This window comes from Fusarium vanettenii, assembly GCF_000151355.1.
Source record: "Fusarium vanettenii 77-13-4 chromosome 11 genomic scaffold NECHAsca_48_chr11_4_0, whole genome shotgun sequence".
Lineage (NCBI taxonomy): Eukaryota > Fungi > Ascomycota > Sordariomycetes > Hypocreales > Nectriaceae > Fusarium > Fusarium vanettenii.
The window spans coordinates 163,252-179,340 of record NW_003315840.1 but is presented as its reverse complement, the minus strand read 5'-3'; the positions used below and the strand labels follow the sequence as shown (position 1 = coordinate 179,340).

Sequence of the window (16,089 nt, the reverse complement as noted above, 5' to 3'; positions counted from 1 at the left end):
GACGAAAGGTCATCTCTGAGGGGTCATACACTGTTCAATGCAAACAATGGATGTTGAAAGGTGTAAGATGACCTTGCCAAGAAGAGGGTTGTTGGGAGAATTCTCATGGCTAGCCACGCTATTAATTCTACTGAGCTTAGGCTTAGCCTCAAGTTAAATACGCCGTGTTTGTTCATGATTAGAGCCGCTATCAGTACTTTTCCACTACCAAAGTGAAAACACCAGATCCAGGCTGACTCCTTGCACATCACAGCTGACAACTCCAGCTGTCCGGATCCTTCGGGTCACTAGCACGATCCCACACGTTCCTATAAGGATACCTACAGTGTCGTCTCTTGTAATCAACTCCCTTCTCTCGTTCCCCATCCACGTATCGGTATCCCATGATGGTCTCTGGTGGGATACCCTCTTCTACCCATCTCACGATGGCGAGAAGCAAGTTGCTCTCAGGATCCAACCCACCGATATTAATCAGCTTCGATCCAATATGCGAGGCTCCATCGCCCCAAGCGCAGTGTCCGCAGCCGCTAATGCGGAAGAGCCTATAGAACTTGTCCAGCTCTGTGCTGCCCAGGCCCATCGTCCGCGAGACGTAGTCGTAGTAAATCTGAGAAATTTCGCTACTGATCATGCCATCTTGAAGACCGTGGTAGTGCAGAATCTTGGCCCCACGGTCCCGAATCCCGGAGAGGTCTCCCTTCCACGTTTGGACATTATAGGGGTTCTTCTCAATCATTGCCTCGTAGTCTTTGGTGTTGGTCGTGCTGGGATCCCAGTCTGCGTTCTCGTAGATGACATATCTGAGCCATTCCGTAGAATAGGGGAACGGATTGTCGTTAACGACATAATGAAAGCCATGAGTGCCTCCGGGCTGAAGTCTGGGATAGATAAAGTTTCCGTCAGATCCGAACAAGGGAGAAAAGATGCGTCGAACAGCCTCAGCTTGATGCGCAGTCAGACACTTTTCAGTTTGTCCTTCTGCGCAAATGAGAGATTCCGGTCGATATTGGCAGAGGTTGGGGTCTTCAATGACGCCGTCTTCAACTCCATCCAAACGATCGCACTGCGTGAGCACATCGTTGTGGACCATGTCCCAGTCATCAAGGCTGAGATATGAAGGAGAGCCGGGAGGTCCGTCAATGGCCCAAAAGCTCGCAGAGCGGGACATGAGACCTCCGAAAGCGAATGCAGGAGCTCCAGCAACGATACCATCAAAGTCCTCCGGAAAGTCCTGGGCTTCCTTGAATCCCTGGCGACCACCAGTAGAACATCCCAGATAATAAGACTTGGTATGGTCTTGACCGTAAAACTGCTTGGTGACCTGCTTCCCAACGACAACGCCAGTGTGTACGGAGCGATAGGCGTAGTCTTCTACCACCTCAGGGTGGTGAAACATGGGAAGGGCCGATGTACCATTGAGACCGTTGTTCGCACCGACAGTTGCGAAACCGAGTCCTACGCCATAGGCTATGTCCTCATATTGGATACACCCAGACATACCCCCATTACCAGTGCTTAAAAACCGACCCGTCCAGTTGGAAGGAAGCCAAGCCTCAAAGCTGATGTTCGAGATGGGAGATGTGGCAACCGACATGGCGATGCGGCACAACTCAACGTCGACTACCTGCTCAGGTCGCCGACAGGTTTCATGGTTGTCCGGGAAGGTGATTTTGGTGCCAGGCGATACATGTTGGGTGAACCAAACTTTAGTGTCTGGCAGTTGGAGTGACGTCGCGAAATCGGCGCACCTGGTAGCAAAGTCGACGCCGGTTTCAGAGAACACATGAGATCCCTGTAACAAAGAGGGAAAGAGAAGAGAGGAGAGGTTCATGACAATTTGAGACACCATGATTGTGTAGCTTACACCAAAGGTCACGAAAGCAACCCTTCACCGATAAAACAGAATAGGCCTACCATCAAGGTAAATGCTGGTGGGAAGAGGAGGTTAGCCCCTCACGCCACTACACCCGACATACGGTGTAAAATGCTCCGAGCTTCGATGTCGGAATTGTGGATATTATCCGACGTCTCCATAGAGGAGAAGATCTCCACCGTAAATGGGTAGAAAACGGATTTGCACGCCGGATTTGCAAGTTGAATTCCGTGCGGCATGTAGAGTCGGCAGTTGGATTCAAATCTTAGTCTGACAATGCACAAGAGGGAGAACCTCCTCGTATTTCAACCACTCTTGACTATTCGCCAAGTAATAGGAGTGAACGACGGTTATTTCTAGGAGTTTTATTCCGGAGGCAAGATTCCATGAAGTATCGGCGGTATGAGCCCAAATGCGGGCCCTGCAATCCTCTTCGCCCTGCTGCGATTCCTGTATCTAAGTAGATGAGAGATAGATTCTAAGTCACACTTCTAACGTAGCACTTCGTCTCTCAAGTTAGGTATCCCAGCAAGATCGCGCAGATGCACCCTTACGCTCCTTGCATTGTCCAAGGTTCCATTGGTTGCTCAACTGTGCCGCTCTGAGGCTTATCCTCGCAATCAGAACCTTGACAGGGTAGAACAACCTGTATATTGTCAGCCAGTCCTACCAATAAGGTTGCACACAAGGTAAGCTTACCTGCCACATATCGATCAATACATATTTGCCCTTATGGTCGCCTGTAGGACGCTGCAACACGCCGATGGCCACGATATAGTTTAACCACTCATAGTCGGGGTGTCCTGTCTGAAATATTCCCCTCAGCAGAGTCCGACCATCTGGTTGCGTCGGACCAGCCGTTTGGATAAAAATATCGGCGCCATCGTGCGTGCGCAGATTGTATCTCGTATCTGGGAAAAAGACACCCTTGCTATCCGTGAGACCCCAGTCCGCACCGAGGTTGTTGATAGTCCCGGATAGACGAGGGCCATTGAAAGTGCCTCCGGTGATGGGGATAACAACGCGACTACCCTGTCCGTAGTCTCCGACTGGCCAACGCTCACCTAAAGATGCATTGACTGTATAAAGAAATTCGTAAGAAGGCGTGCCGAGACGCTGAGCCGTAGTAAAGCATGGCTCGATAGCCAGAAGGGTAAAGGATAAAAAAGAAGTGATTCTCATCTTGTGATGGCTTTTGAGTATCTAGTATTGTTTGCTCGTTGAATTAACCGTCAATGATCTCTTTAATCTGGTCTCGATGATATTCACGGCTGTCGATGACCGCGGTTGTTAGTGTTGTGAGGGGTTGAAGCACCCCGCACTCAAACGGCAGTTGTCGACGGCAACGGTTTGTGATGCCGGTGAAGAAAGGGAGGAATGCTTCGCGGAATGAAACGCAAGAAAGTGATGCGGGCTCACTGAGGCCAAACGCTAGTGGTCGAACAGGCGTCTCACTGAAATCTGACTAAACGCCCCTGTGCCAGTTAAACAGCAACCCATCGTGAGATTCACCAACCAGGCTATAAGTCTTCCAATCGCAAATGGGCGGTGGACTACCTCTTTAGGGCTTGTATCTACGGGTTGGTGCTCTAGATACCGAGTCGAAGCTGACATCAAGCTTCCTCGGTTGAGTGTCAGACGAGGACTAACTCAATGTTGGTGGTTAGTAGTTCTTGCTATCTGAGTTTATATGGTGCAAAAAGAGCGAATTCCATAGTAAGATATTAGAACCACCAGGCTTTACCCGCAAGAATGCTTTGGAACAATGCTGAGACAACAATGTCAGTGGCTTGCAGAAAATTACTCACACAGCTGCCTCACGGCACAAAACCTCATTGTGCATCCATTTATGCAACACGATGATTCATTAAGCCTGGGCCTTAGTGGATTGCAAAAACACCTCAAACCTTCCCGTAAACCCTCATCATGGCTGGATTCTCACTTGCCATCGCAATGCAAGTATCGAGATGACATGAAGCAAGTAACGCACTGTGGTTCTAGGGGCTTAAAAGATCATATCTGAGAACTCGGGTCTCCTATTACAGCTCACCTCCCAGTAAGCCATCTTTATCTTCTGATTTTACCTAATGCCAATGGGCTTTGAGCTTGCTTACGATGCGACCTCGCTTGGAAAGGGCGTGATGCCGAGTAACCCTTGTGAGCCTTTTGGCTCTACTTGCAACTATTGTCGTTGCCAATGACCCCATCGCCGAGAGCGCTTTCGAAAGTGAGTCTAGACAAGCATTCCACCTGAATGATGATTCTCATCAAGCCTTCAACAGATGGCGGTCATGAAGCTGCTATTGCAGCTGCCCCCATGTACCACTTCGGCCGTTCCTGGGACAGGGCGCCATGCTACCCAGAAGCTGCTGAAATCGACGGCGCACAGGTCGAGGGCCATCATTCCGATGAATGCATAGGCAATCAGAATGAAGGATGCGCTGACCCTGGCCCGTGGAACGGCGTCAACTCACCCGGAAATGGATTCCCTGTTTACTATACTGTTCGAAAGTGTGGTGACAATGAGTGGCGAGTGGCTTATAGCATCTATTTCAAGAAGGACTCGGGGCATATGAATGACTGGGAGAATTCAATTGTCATCTGGAATGGTGATGGGAACGGTGGGTGGATTCGGGCTGGGACTTTGCTTGGGTTTCATGGGGGCTGGGATTATTTCGCCTGGGGGGATATTCAGAACACTGTGAACAAGTAAGTCAACTCCCATGAGATGGCCTGTGCAAGCAAGATACTAATATCTATTAGCGACGGCGACTTGTTGGACCAAGGTGCTCAAGATCGCAACCATGCCAAAATCTATCAGGGATTTTTCTACCACGCAACCTTCCAGACACGCAAGACATCTCTCAACACTTGCGCCAACACCCACGACGAGTTCCGGTCTTGGGACTGGTACTTCCTCCCTGACTTGGCGTGGTTGTATGACGGCGATCTCATTAAGGATGAGTGGGATTGGGGTTCGGCCGATACCAACCCGTCTAGCTTGCGAAACGATGCCCGATGGATCTGCAGTCGTAGATGAAAGTTGGACAGGCGGGTACGCGGGGTTTGGTGGATGGTTCAATGTTGCCTCGAAGAGTGTTCGGAGAGTAGCTAAATACAAGGTAGTGGTTCGAGTTGACTTTGGGGATGTGTTTTGACTATTTTCAACCACAACGTTCAGGGTGAGTACGAGGATACGAGTCTAAGCTAGGGTCATCAATCGTTACATTGCTTTCTACCTATGACTTTAGCTCGTCTTCTTTTAAAAACAAAGGAAGATCTTGGATGACGTCCACCTCTACAACAGAAGATTCTTTTTCCACGTCTCTCGATTCATTCCTCTGCTTCCACATAGCCGCCCTGTCCGCTTGGCCTGTTGCATTCTCCCGCGTTCTTCCTTGCAGATGCCTCAGACAGAGCTGCTTCCCACCATCGGGATAGTAAAGCCACGTAGCCCATTTATTCCACTAGAGATATCAGTCAGTCATTAACTCGTACTTGAATAACTTTAAAGTATGTAATTACTCACCTCGCCCTCCTTCATCTGGGCACGAGCCCGTTGACCAATCTTATCCTCAATAAAGTCTCCCCGAAACATAGCCAGCCGTGTAGGAAAGACACGACTCAAATAGTGAGCAGTCGATGCAAGGTGCGGCTTATCATGCCAAAAGTACATCGGTGTCAGAGGAACCTTGGCATCTGGATATGATGCGGTAGAAAAGTCGCCCGTGAGAGAAGCCGTCAAGTTTCGTAGAGCGGGGAAGCGGGCGACGTCCATGGACGTTGCATATGAAAGCATGCGAACTGCCGCGAGGCATATGTACTTTATGGGTACTTCTAGGTCAGATTCATGAGCCTTCATGATTTGCAACATGGGCTCAATGGGTAGGTCGGATAACAGAGCCCAGTCATGTTGCTGGACCCAAACATAAGGAGTCTCAGTGGCTCTCAAAGCCGATCTCACGGCAAGACCAAAACCAAGACGTCTCGATGGCTCTATGAAGGTCACCGACTTATCACATGTCTGTGATATTGTATAGCTCACTTCGTTGTCCCCGCGAGTGCTGCCGTATTCCGCCTTGGCATGGGTGTTTGTAAAGGTGGACCCCTCGCCATGCCGTTGGTATCTGCCAAGAATGAGGTTCTTTACGTTTTGTTTGTAGCTGGCAAAGTTCTCGGCTTGTTGAGGGGTAACTTGTCCTTTCTTGAGACGAGCTGTCGGGACGATCTTGTCGTAGCCATCAAAGACCACGATGACGTTGCATGATAGCAAGGCTGGGCAATGGCGGTCGAAAGACTCAAGGATAGCCTCGAGCAACTCCGTTGAAGGGGCAGATGGGGTCACTGAGGTAGTTATTATGACCGTCAGAAGGTCGTTAACAGAGACTTGCTCCGACATCTTATTGGCAAACCGTTAGCCATCACCTTTGTTGGTGAAGTTGAGCTGCATCAGGGCAGCCAAACGCACCTCTCTAGCCACAGCAACGGGTCATGTCAGATCCCGCAGTCACGTTTGTGCACTGTAAAAATTGTAGTCACCATTCGCTACTACATCTGCTCGCCCAATGACACTACAGAAGTCTCTATTGAGAACGGTGCGGCCCGACGGAGCGGATGATGGCAAGGGTGTGAGGAGGGAGAGACAAGGGAAAATTCTGATTGGTGTGGCGGTGCACGGACTTGAGGTGGTGCACAGCCACATCTTGAACTTGATGGGGAGGCTCTGTTTGACGTGCTCCAGACGGTTAATTAGTGTCAGATACAGCAAACTACTGGAGTAATTGAATGGAATTGGCCCAGTAACCGAGAACTGCTCATGAACTGGTCCGATTGAGGGCTGGGACCAAGTCCATGAACCCAGAGCAAACACGGCTTGTGGCACAGTGACGCGTCACACAAACGGACGAGCAGGGGGTTGGTAAACACGAGTTGCCAACTGCTGACTGATACTCACTGACTAAACTCTCTATATAAAGCAAATAGCATCATTAACATCCATATCTTTAGTCATGATCTCCCTGGTCAGCCATATTGAAGCAATAGCCAAGCCTATATCGAGCAGACACACTTCTCTCGTCGGGCAAATTCCCAATTCTGCGGCGGTACCTGAAACCCAGCCACCAGATAATGATTGGCATGGGTCTTGCAGGGGAAGTTATGCATGCTTCCGTTTCAGCAGGTCTCGATCAATCGCAGTGCTCCAAGTTTCGACGTGGTAGAAGACATGGTCAAGTCTCCGCCATTTCATGCATAGCCGATCCTCAACGGTCGCTTAACGACGGGGCACTTGACCTTTTTCATCTGGAGAATATTGTCTGCTTTTTGAAGCAGGCCGCCCTTGGCTGGCTAGGCAGGTAAATAGACGCTGGGTGGTGCATACTGGCTTGCGTCAATGTTACGACTTGATGCATGCGACGAAACTCGTAAAAAAGAGAGGGCGGGAAAGTCACCAAAAAAATGGGAGGACACGGTGTAACGCACACTGTCCTATTTTTAGCACCCCTCTTCAGTGCAATTCAGGCGGTTGGGGGTGTCTCCTTTAGTGGTCCCACGGCGGGCATGGGATAGCGCACAAAAAGGCTGATCAACACCAACCTCCCCTTTCCAGCCATCGAGTTTTCATCTTTTATTCCCCCCAAAACAAAAGTAGCCACCCGTCGGTGTTCAATTCGTGTCTGTCCTTTCTTTTCCGTTTCTCCAAAACTCATGTCATTTCTTCATACTCTCCTTTGTCCCTGTTGAATATCCCAGATGGCCACCATGGCAGCTCCTCATCAGCCCCGATACGACCTCGAGGATCCGGGATTCCCTCGCAACGCCCGTGAGGCCCGTGAAGCTGCCCGCGCCGCGAGAAATGGCTCAAGCCCTCGCTACAGACGCACGCAGTCTCCCGAGCAGGTCGACGACTACCGCTTCGCAGGAGAGGACGACATGCGCTCACCTACGTCTGACGTGGCATTGCAGGATGCCATGCTCGCACAGGCACAGCAGCAGCAGGTTGGTCCAAAACCTTCTCTCCCCCCTCACTAGAGGGGAATAACATTTGATCCGCGGCTAACCTTGTGTCCTGCAGCAGCGTGTTGTTCCGGTTGGTCAGAATGGTCGTAGTGGAGGGCAGCGCAGACAACCTCCGGGTCCCAACAACATGAACGGACCCCCCGGACGTGGTGGTCCTCATCCTTCTTACTCTGGCGGAATGGAGAATGGTCCTGAGCAGCACGGTCCCAGAGAGGGAGGTCGATACAGGCGACAATCACGACGTCCTTCAGACGGAGGTCAGCCAAGGTCAGGTCCTTCTGACTCGCCACCCGGACAAGCTCCAAACACGCAGCAGAACCGCTCCCAAGCGATGGCGTCGGAGCACCACCAGCAGTCGCGTCGCGGCCCATCACCAGAGCGACTAGCTGTCCCTGGCGACATCAATCGTCTCAACAGCCCCAGCATTCAAAAGATTGTTCTTCAACCGCTGGAGCAAAAGATCTCAGAGTATGATCACCTGATGAATGAAGCTCAATCGCAAATGGCCCAGCTCGACGAAGAACTCCGAATCCTTCAAGAGCGACGACGCCAAGCCGAGGACCGCTTCATCGAGGCCAAGGCCAAGCACGACGAGTACGAGCGACAGCATCTAGACGTCGGCAAGGCCCTCCGCGGTGAGCTCGTAAGAGAGCAAGCCCCCCCACCAGTGCGACCCATGGCCCGCATGGAGAGCATCGAGAGTTTCGGCCCGCGACCCGTGAGCGAGCAGAGCTCATTCCACCAGAAACCAAAAAGCAGAGGAATGCTCAGAATGAGTTTGTTCAACAAGAGTTCCTAAGATGATGAAAAATATGTGGGAAAATGGTACACATAGAGAGATTCATGATTTATGCGTTAATGACCTGGTGGGAATATTTCTTGTCTTGAAAATTACGACCTTTTTTCAACACTTTCTTGTTTTTATTTCTTCATGTCCGCGCAAAAGGACGGGATGGTTTATTTTACATGTTTTACATAATGATACTGGATCGGCATTTTAGTGTATAGCTTCAATTCATTCGACGATTTCATGCTTTAAACCTTTTACCTTCTTGAGTGACTGGCTAGATGAATATTGCATCGGCAGTAGCGAAACCGTTTGATGCTTGCATGACGAGGATAATGGAAGTCGAAGCATCATAGACGCGGCTCAAGCAATGGAGCCAAGCATGTGTCAACGAACGGATGAAATGGCTCCATCTTGTGCGGTAGTGTAGAAAGAGGAATTGACAAAGAGAATGCTAATCCATATATTTAGTGAACCCGTTCTTTGCTAGTCATAGAACACATTTGTGACGCTTCACATGGGATGCTTGATAATGACCTTCTCTCTGCTCGTCTTCCCACTATACACGTCCTTGATAGCCTGAATACCCTCCTCCGCTGTCTCAACAACCCTCGTTCGAGGAGCTTGCCAATGTTTCGCATGATTCTTGATCAACCAACGAATGGTATAATCATTGCGAGCTCCCCATCGTCTGATCTTTGCCTCCTCAGCCTGCCTCTCCTCAGGGCTCATCTCATGATCACCAACGCCGTGATCCATGGTATCAACAGTTCGAAACATGAGGGTAAACTTCCAGGCTAGGTCTTTGGCAACGACAAGCGATGCGCTCAACCGTAGCTCATCTTCCGGGATATCGGGGTCACAGCATCGACGAGCAATGCCAGGAGAGCTCTCCTCGTATTTCGCCTGGATGGCTTCCTCCTCTTCCTTTGTGAGGCCTTCAAAGACGCCCAGGCCAGTCGCAACGCTATCAAAGACAGTTTTGAGCTTCTTGTTCAACCCTTTCATTGTGGCGTGAATGTCTTGCACAATAGTAGGACTGCGGTAGTCGAAGCAATGTGTTGCGCCCAGCTGCTTCAAGGCGTCGTGGTTGTGTGGTGAAGCCGTGGTGAGGATGGGGTTGAAACCAGCAGCCTTGGCCAACTTGATGGCTCCCTGACCTACGACACTAGAACCACCCCAGATCAGGATCGGTACGTCGGTCGGATCATCTCCCTCAAGTCCGGCAGCGGGGAGACCATATTCAAGAGTGTTGAACAAGCCATCGATAGCGGTAAGAGCTCCAGCGAGCATGGTGACAGCCGAGGTGGCATCCATGTCCTCAGGTCTCTCATACGTCAATAAGTTGTCAGCCAAGAGGAAATCCTGATGAGCTCCCAGATGAAGAGGACGACGGTCACCAGGGATGGAAAATCCAAACACTTCCTGGCCAGGCTTAAAGGGTGAATCTGGTCCGGTTTCTCGGATGGTGCCCACAAACTCGTAACCTGACACGACTTCGGAGATGCCCATGAAGTAGTGACGAGTATCGGCTGGGTTGATGGCCGAGTACTTGACCTCCACAAGAGATTGAGCTCCGGTTGGGACATATTGTTCTTCGATGATGCGGATAGTATGTTTGCCCTGCGAGTCCAGGTAAATGGCCTTGTTAGGTGGATGGGGCATGATGGGTTTTTGAAAGGGTAATTCGGTACAAGTCTGTATAGCCTAGATCTTGTATTTCGAAGCCATTCTCTTCTGTCAATTTATATGGCATGGCATAACGTTATGTGGCATAACGTTATCTCGCGGTAGGCGGCGATTATCAACGGTTGCTTATAAATTACCAACTGCAACTCATGTTCATTTCATCCGTCGACGAGCGTCTTTTCTTGATTGATTTATAATCTCTGGTCTGTTTATTCTTCAATGTCTACCCTCAGAGACCAGTTGCCATCATTATAGTAGTGTTTCACCATGGCCTCTTCAGAGAAGCCGTCAACCACACGGCAAAAGATACAGTCATCAATGCAAACTGAATTGAACCCCAATACTGAAAGGCACCGTAATAAAATTAACGTCATTCCTCCATGGATCTTTGATCAAAGCTGGTGTGATGGTGTGATGTTGTCTGCCTCCCTCCTTTGCAACAGTCGGTGATGGACTCATTTCGGAGAACGCGCACCACCAACTCAAGCAGCTAGAAGTTTAGTTACTCGCTCAACAATCAACTCAATGCGTTTCTCTTGGAGCAACGTTGCTTCTAGTGAACGTCGCTGTTGCAGTCTCTTTGTTAACCCCGGATATGAACGCCGCTGACTTGCCACAAAAAGCCACAAACCACATTGGAATTCGCCGTCTGACAACCGATTAAAATAGTCTCCCACATTCCACAAACAAAGAGGCGCCCTCTATACGAAAGCGCAAAACCCAACTCCTCGCAACAAAGCCAATAAGCTCTACTAGCGCAAGCCGTCAACCAAAATAACCAGCAATACGACTGGCTCGCTAAGCACATCCTAACCGTCTCAAGCAAGGGACGGCATTCCTGGATTCGGCGCGTTTTTCCCCTGATGAGTGAGCGCTAAGGTCCAGACTCGGTCTATCCGAGGTGGTGATCGGAAGTCGGCAGCTTTGAGCCAAGAGTTGACGAGAATTGAAGATTAGCAGATTAGGTTGATCGTATAGCATCATATTGGGGATACATTCCATTGATCTTATCCCGGAAACAGCTATATAAGGAGGGTCGTCTAACACTCAGATATTTCCTCATCAACAGGTTCAACCATCACTTCGCAGCTCAGCTCAAGCATTAAGCCAACACTCCCCATCCTCGCAACAAGTTAATTCTACACGCTACATTCTTTCAACTAATCTCACTTTCACATCTCTTCAACACTTTACAAAACACCTCTTCAACCATCAAAATGAAGTTCTCTCTCGCCTTCGTCGCCGCTCTTCTCTCGGCCACCAATGTCGCCGCCGCTCCCTCTGCCGATCCTGGCGCCGTCTCCATGATGGCCGCTACTCCCCAGTGGACCATCCAAAACATGCAGCGCACCTGCGACAAGGGCGACACGACCTGCACCTGGAACTTCAAGATCAACACTGGCAAAGGAACTCCGACGACTTGCAAGTACGTTGTCAAGGGACGTCCTGCCTCGCAGACCAACGGCGGCCCAGCCAAGTGCGGCACATTCACCATCACCTCTGGCTGGAGCGGTCAGTTTGGTCCTGGCAAGGGATTCACTGTCTTGTCGGTTATCAGCAGCAACAAGCAAATCATCTGGCCTGGCTACACCGATAAGCAGCTCGCTAGCGGCAAGGTTGTGAAACCTGACCAGTCTTATGCTCCCGCCAACCTTCCCAACTAAATGTCGATGGCGTCACGATGGCAATATAAAGGATGTCAATGGAGCATGGTACATATGAGGGACACATGTGGTTGTCCAAGACGTTCATTCAGGGTACATCGGTATATCGGTTATTGTAATAGAGGGAAACCAGACTAAATTAAACCTCGCGATCTTTTCAAACAGACCTTATTTATAACTATCCCTACCAGCTTTCATCATTGCACTGCGGAATGACTCGGGATATTGAGGCTTGAAAGGCGTTGCGGGAGCCAAAGTCGGGTCATCCTTGCTCCGACATTCAAGCTAAATATCTCCCCTCAACCCGAACGATGTCCGTTTCCCCCCCTTTCAATTATATCTCCAATCAATTCTAGTTAACGATCATAAAATGGCCTCCCTCTCTGCATCAACCTGGAACACCCTCGGACTTGGAGTCGCAGCAGGATGGGCCACGCTGGGCCTTGTCGGCTTCCTCCAACCTGCGCGATCGGCTGAGTTGTTTGGCGTCATACCTTCAGCAAAAGACAGCAGCAAGGAAACCAACCGGGCTATGGCACTCATCCTTGGTTCTCGAGACTTCTCTATTGCCACAGCTTTGTTCGTGCTGGGCAGGGCGGGCAAGAATGAAGAAATGGGCACCCTGGTTCTCAGCACTTTGGTCATTTGTGCGGCTGATATTTACCTTGTTTGGAAAGCAAAGCGATATGCCGAGTAAGTACTTCAAGGGAACAATGGGGTTGTGTTGATCTGACTTGGCCAGGACCATTACTTTCACAGTTGGTGCTGCCATATGGGGAGCTATTGGGTTGGGTCTATGGGCATCTCCACTCAAGTAGACACAAAGCAAGATAATTCCTGTCCTTAGCTACTATTTATCTCCACTATCGCGTTATGCATGATAGATATTGATTCAACTAATGTGCCGAAAGTAAGGTTCTATTCTTCTATTGTAACACAAATCTCGTTAGGGTTTATTATCTCCGACTATACCTCAAGGTAATTACGATATTGTGGTGGTAGTTCTCACATAGAAGTTTTTTTCTTTTTAATTTTTTTTTTAGCGAAATAAGACAATTGACTTTCATCACTCATCATCTCCATCAAATACATTGCTTCCATTCAATTCAGCCTAAAAGAGAATTCCGCCCTGTAGGTATAGGTTAGGAATGCCGTCATCTCGACCCTCAGAATGATCCACAGATGAGCCGGAATGTTTTGCCCGCTCCCCGTCCACTCAGCACGAACCTAAGAGCGAAAGCGTTACTTGATTGGCTTGCAAATCGTATCGACTCCGCTGTTAGTGCTTGGTTCAGGCACCGGATCCATCTCGTCTTGCAGGGGGGCATTTCGCCCTTTTTATGCGACACGCTTGAACCAGAGGCTTGACATTAATGACTGGGTATGAATATGCGTTTAAATAGACATGCTCTTGAATATGGCATTGTCTACATATGATCCAAGACCACTGAAAAGAGAGAAAGCAAGAAACAAGGACAAAAATGCATCGTTGGTCCAAGCAAGGCTAAGGCGATCTATACGAGGGTGGAGATTAAGCATGTTATCATCGTACATGCTCCCCGATGAATAATCATAACAATCTCCATCCCTTCGTATTCCAGTTTCTTACTTTTCTGCCCTTGTTTCTGGCGTTTTCAAGCTCTCGCGTGTGTTTTCACCATCTGTCACTCGTTCAATTTTTGGCTCATTTTGCGCCAGCCACTCTTTTATTTGTTTTCATCATGCTTTTCACTCTTTTTGCTGGCTTGGTCGCCGCGACGCAGGCCCAGCACATCCCCAGAGATGACAACAGCCAAGTGCAGGGAGACGGGCTCCTCCGATTTCCGCTCCGCGTGTCCAGCGGCGCTCCCATCGTCAAGGGCGTCACGAGGCGACAGGAGGAGGTTGCGCTGGAAGCCCAGCTGAATGGCAATTTTTACAGCATCGATTTGACAATTGGCACCCCGGGTCAGACTGTTACGGTTAACTTCGATACCGGGTCTCCGGAGCTCTGGGTGAATCCCGATTGTAGTCAGGCTGATAATCCCGAGTTTTGCGAGTCGTTTGGGCATTTTAATGAGAGCAGTACTTTTACGGATCTTGGGACGCAGGGGACCATCATTTACGGTACTGGAATGGTCAGGTTCAACCGTAGCACTGATTACATTGCGGTCGGCGGTAGGTCTTGCTTCTGATCCAACACAGCCGTCGCTGATGTCCCTTCTCTTCAGCTGCGAGAATCTCGCAACAAATCTTTGGAGTCGCAGACAGCAGTTTCGTCACCAATGTCGGTGTTATGGGTGCCAGTCCGTGGCTGAGCGGCTGGGAAGGCGACTATCCTTTGGTCCTTGACAACCTAGCCACCCAAGGCTTTATCAATAGCCGAGCCTTCAGTCTTGATATCCGAAGCATCGGTAGTGATAGAGGTAGGTCTATAAATGGATGGGTACGCGGCTAAATACTAACCTTCTTAGGCTCCGTCATCTTTGGAGGCATTGACACTCGCAAGTTCTCTGGCCAACTTGAGAAGCGTCCAATCATTCCTGGCGACGACTCTCCCGACGGATATACTCGGTTGGTGTCCCCCCTTCTCATTTTGCTACCATGTCTAATATCCACAGATACTGGGTCTATCTCGACGGCCTCACCCTAGTCCAGAACGGCAAGAAGATCCCCATCTTCTCCAAGCCCACCCGACAGGCCGTCATGCTTGATAGCGGCTACACCTTGAGCACCCTCCCTGGTCCCATCGTCCAGGCCATTGTCGACTCTTTCCCCACAGCCAAGACCATCCCCGAGTCTCCTCTGTATTCGGTGGACTGCTCGGTGATGGACATGGCCGGCACCGTTGATTTTCTCTTCGGAGAAACCATCATCAAAGTTCCGTACGCAGACTTTATCTGGAAGCGCCCGGATGGTGCTTGCAGATTGGGAGTCTTTCAAGATGACAGTGGGTCTCGTAAACAAACCTCGAGCCCGGCATCATGGCTGACATATCACCAGACTTCCCTGTCCTAGGGGACACCTTCCTGCGTGCCGCTTACGTCGTTTACGACTGGGATCATCGCAATATCTGGCTTGCCAACAACGAGGACTGCGGTTCCAAGCTCGTTGCGATTGGAAAGGGCCCCAACGCTGTCCCTGCTCTCACCGGAGAGTGCACCCGTTCTGATGGCAACACTACAACTGTCCCAACGACTTCGGTTCCACTCAACTCAACAGCGGTCCCCTCTTCGACACAATACCACAACACGTCTATGGCTCTCGCTACTTCTGGTTCATACCCGACGGTCACTTATCCCTCGAGACATGCGGATGTGACCTCTACAGTCACATATAGCGAGGTGCACACGATTACTTCTTGTCCCCCTACTGTGACCAACTGCCCAGTTGGTTCAGTCACCACAGAGCTCGTCACATCTTACCATGTCATCAACTGCCTTGGAAATGGTGCCTGCACCGGTAAGGCAACGCGTCCCGTTACTGCCAAGGTCCCTCAGTCGACCGCAACCTTCACCATTCACATGCCTACCATGTGTAGATGCCAAACTGGCTGCCCCAAGGAGGCTTACAAGACTGAGAACCAAGTCATCACGGTTAAGCCTGTCAAGGAGAATCCCTATCCCACTCCCATCCATGGGCCTGTCAGCCATCCTTCCAACCACACTATCACTGGTATTCACCCTGCGAGCACCACCGCCGGTAGCTCCGACCCCGATGGTTGCGCAACTTGCCACGCACAGGACGAGCCCGCTGGCGTTCCTGCTACTAATGTCGCTCCCTCCGGTGCGATTCCTACTGGTCCTGCTCTCACGCCAATTACTGCTGGGGCAGGTTCCAAGGCCCCTGGTATGATGGTCGCTGTTGTCGGACTTGTAGCTGTTGTAATGCTGTAGTTGCAACATAAAAGCAGACGCGAGTTAGAAAATAGCATTCCATTCTCTTAGAAAACGAAGTGCAGCTCTCATGACAAGATGTGAAGAGCAAGCAGGCGCCGTAGATCTTGGTGTTGCGGAAGTGGTCTGACTGGATCAAGCGTTCAGCTGCGGGCAGAAAATAACCCAAGTGGGCAAAGGCAC

The 16,089-nt window shown here is 50.2% G+C and overlaps 6 protein-coding genes across 6 annotated transcripts; 4 read left to right on the top strand and 2 right to left on the bottom strand.

The window, feature by feature from the left end:
• Positions 1-247: 247 nt before the first annotated feature.
• NECHADRAFT_52465 (uncharacterized protein) lies at positions 248-6,272 on the bottom strand (the record flags this gene model as incomplete). Its single annotated transcript, XM_003041261.1, has 6 exons — positions 248-1,859; positions 1,966-2,046; positions 2,187-2,323; positions 2,558-3,055; positions 5,170-5,340; positions 5,403-6,272. 6 exons carry the CDS (start codon positions 6,270-6,272, stop codon positions 248-250), a joined length of 3,369 nt encoding a protein of 1,122 aa, XP_003041307.1.
• Positions 6,273-7,570: 1,298 nt separating this feature from the next.
• On the top strand, positions 7,571-8,928 carry NECHADRAFT_102043 (uncharacterized protein). The gene is made up of 2 exons (XM_003041304.1): positions 7,571-7,870; positions 7,947-8,928. Exons 1-2 carry the CDS (start codon positions 7,625-7,627, stop codon positions 8,688-8,690), a joined length of 990 nt encoding a protein of 329 aa, XP_003041350.1. The 5' UTR covers positions 7,571-7,624; the 3' UTR covers positions 8,691-8,928.
• A 263-nt stretch (positions 8,929-9,191) lies between these two features.
• NECHADRAFT_97374 (uncharacterized protein) lies at positions 9,192-10,343 on the bottom strand (the record flags this gene model as incomplete). The annotated part of the gene is made up of 2 exons (XM_003041260.1): positions 9,192-9,358; positions 9,422-10,343. The coding sequence occupies 2 exons, from the start codon at positions 10,341-10,343 to the stop codon at positions 9,192-9,194; spliced, it is 1,089 nt and encodes a 362-aa protein (XP_003041306.1).
• A 1,241-nt stretch (positions 10,344-11,584) lies between these two features.
• On the top strand, positions 11,585-12,031 carry NECHADRAFT_52368 (uncharacterized protein; the record flags this gene model as incomplete). The annotated part of the gene is made up of 1 exon (XM_003041303.1): positions 11,585-12,031. One exon carries the CDS (start codon positions 11,585-11,587, stop codon positions 12,029-12,031), a length of 447 nt encoding a protein of 148 aa, XP_003041349.1.
• A 370-nt stretch (positions 12,032-12,401) lies between these two features.
• On the top strand, positions 12,402-12,849 carry NECHADRAFT_86845 (uncharacterized protein; the record flags this gene model as incomplete). Its single annotated transcript, XM_003041302.1, has 2 exons — positions 12,402-12,724; positions 12,774-12,849. The coding sequence occupies 2 exons, from the start codon at positions 12,402-12,404 to the stop codon at positions 12,847-12,849; spliced, it is 399 nt and encodes a 132-aa protein (XP_003041348.1).
• A 903-nt stretch (positions 12,850-13,752) lies between these two features.
• NECHADRAFT_21517 (uncharacterized protein) lies at positions 13,753-15,432 on the top strand (the record flags this gene model as incomplete). The annotated part of the gene is made up of 5 exons (XM_003041301.1): positions 13,753-14,188; positions 14,242-14,436; positions 14,485-14,584; positions 14,632-14,960; positions 15,014-15,432. Coding segments are annotated over 5 exons (1,479 nt in total), but the record flags the coding sequence as incomplete, so codon positions are not given.
• Between the last annotated feature and the right edge of the window lie 657 nt (positions 15,433-16,089).

Coding starts and splice junctions, on each gene's coding strand:
- NECHADRAFT_102043 (XM_003041304.1), top strand. CDS start 7,625: ATGGCCACCATGGCAGCTCCTCATCAGCCCCGATACGACCTCGAGGAT. Junction 7,871..7,946: donor CACAGGCACAGCAGCAGCAG/GTTGGTCCAAAA, acceptor TGTGTCCTGCAG/CAGCGTGTTGTTCCGGTTGG.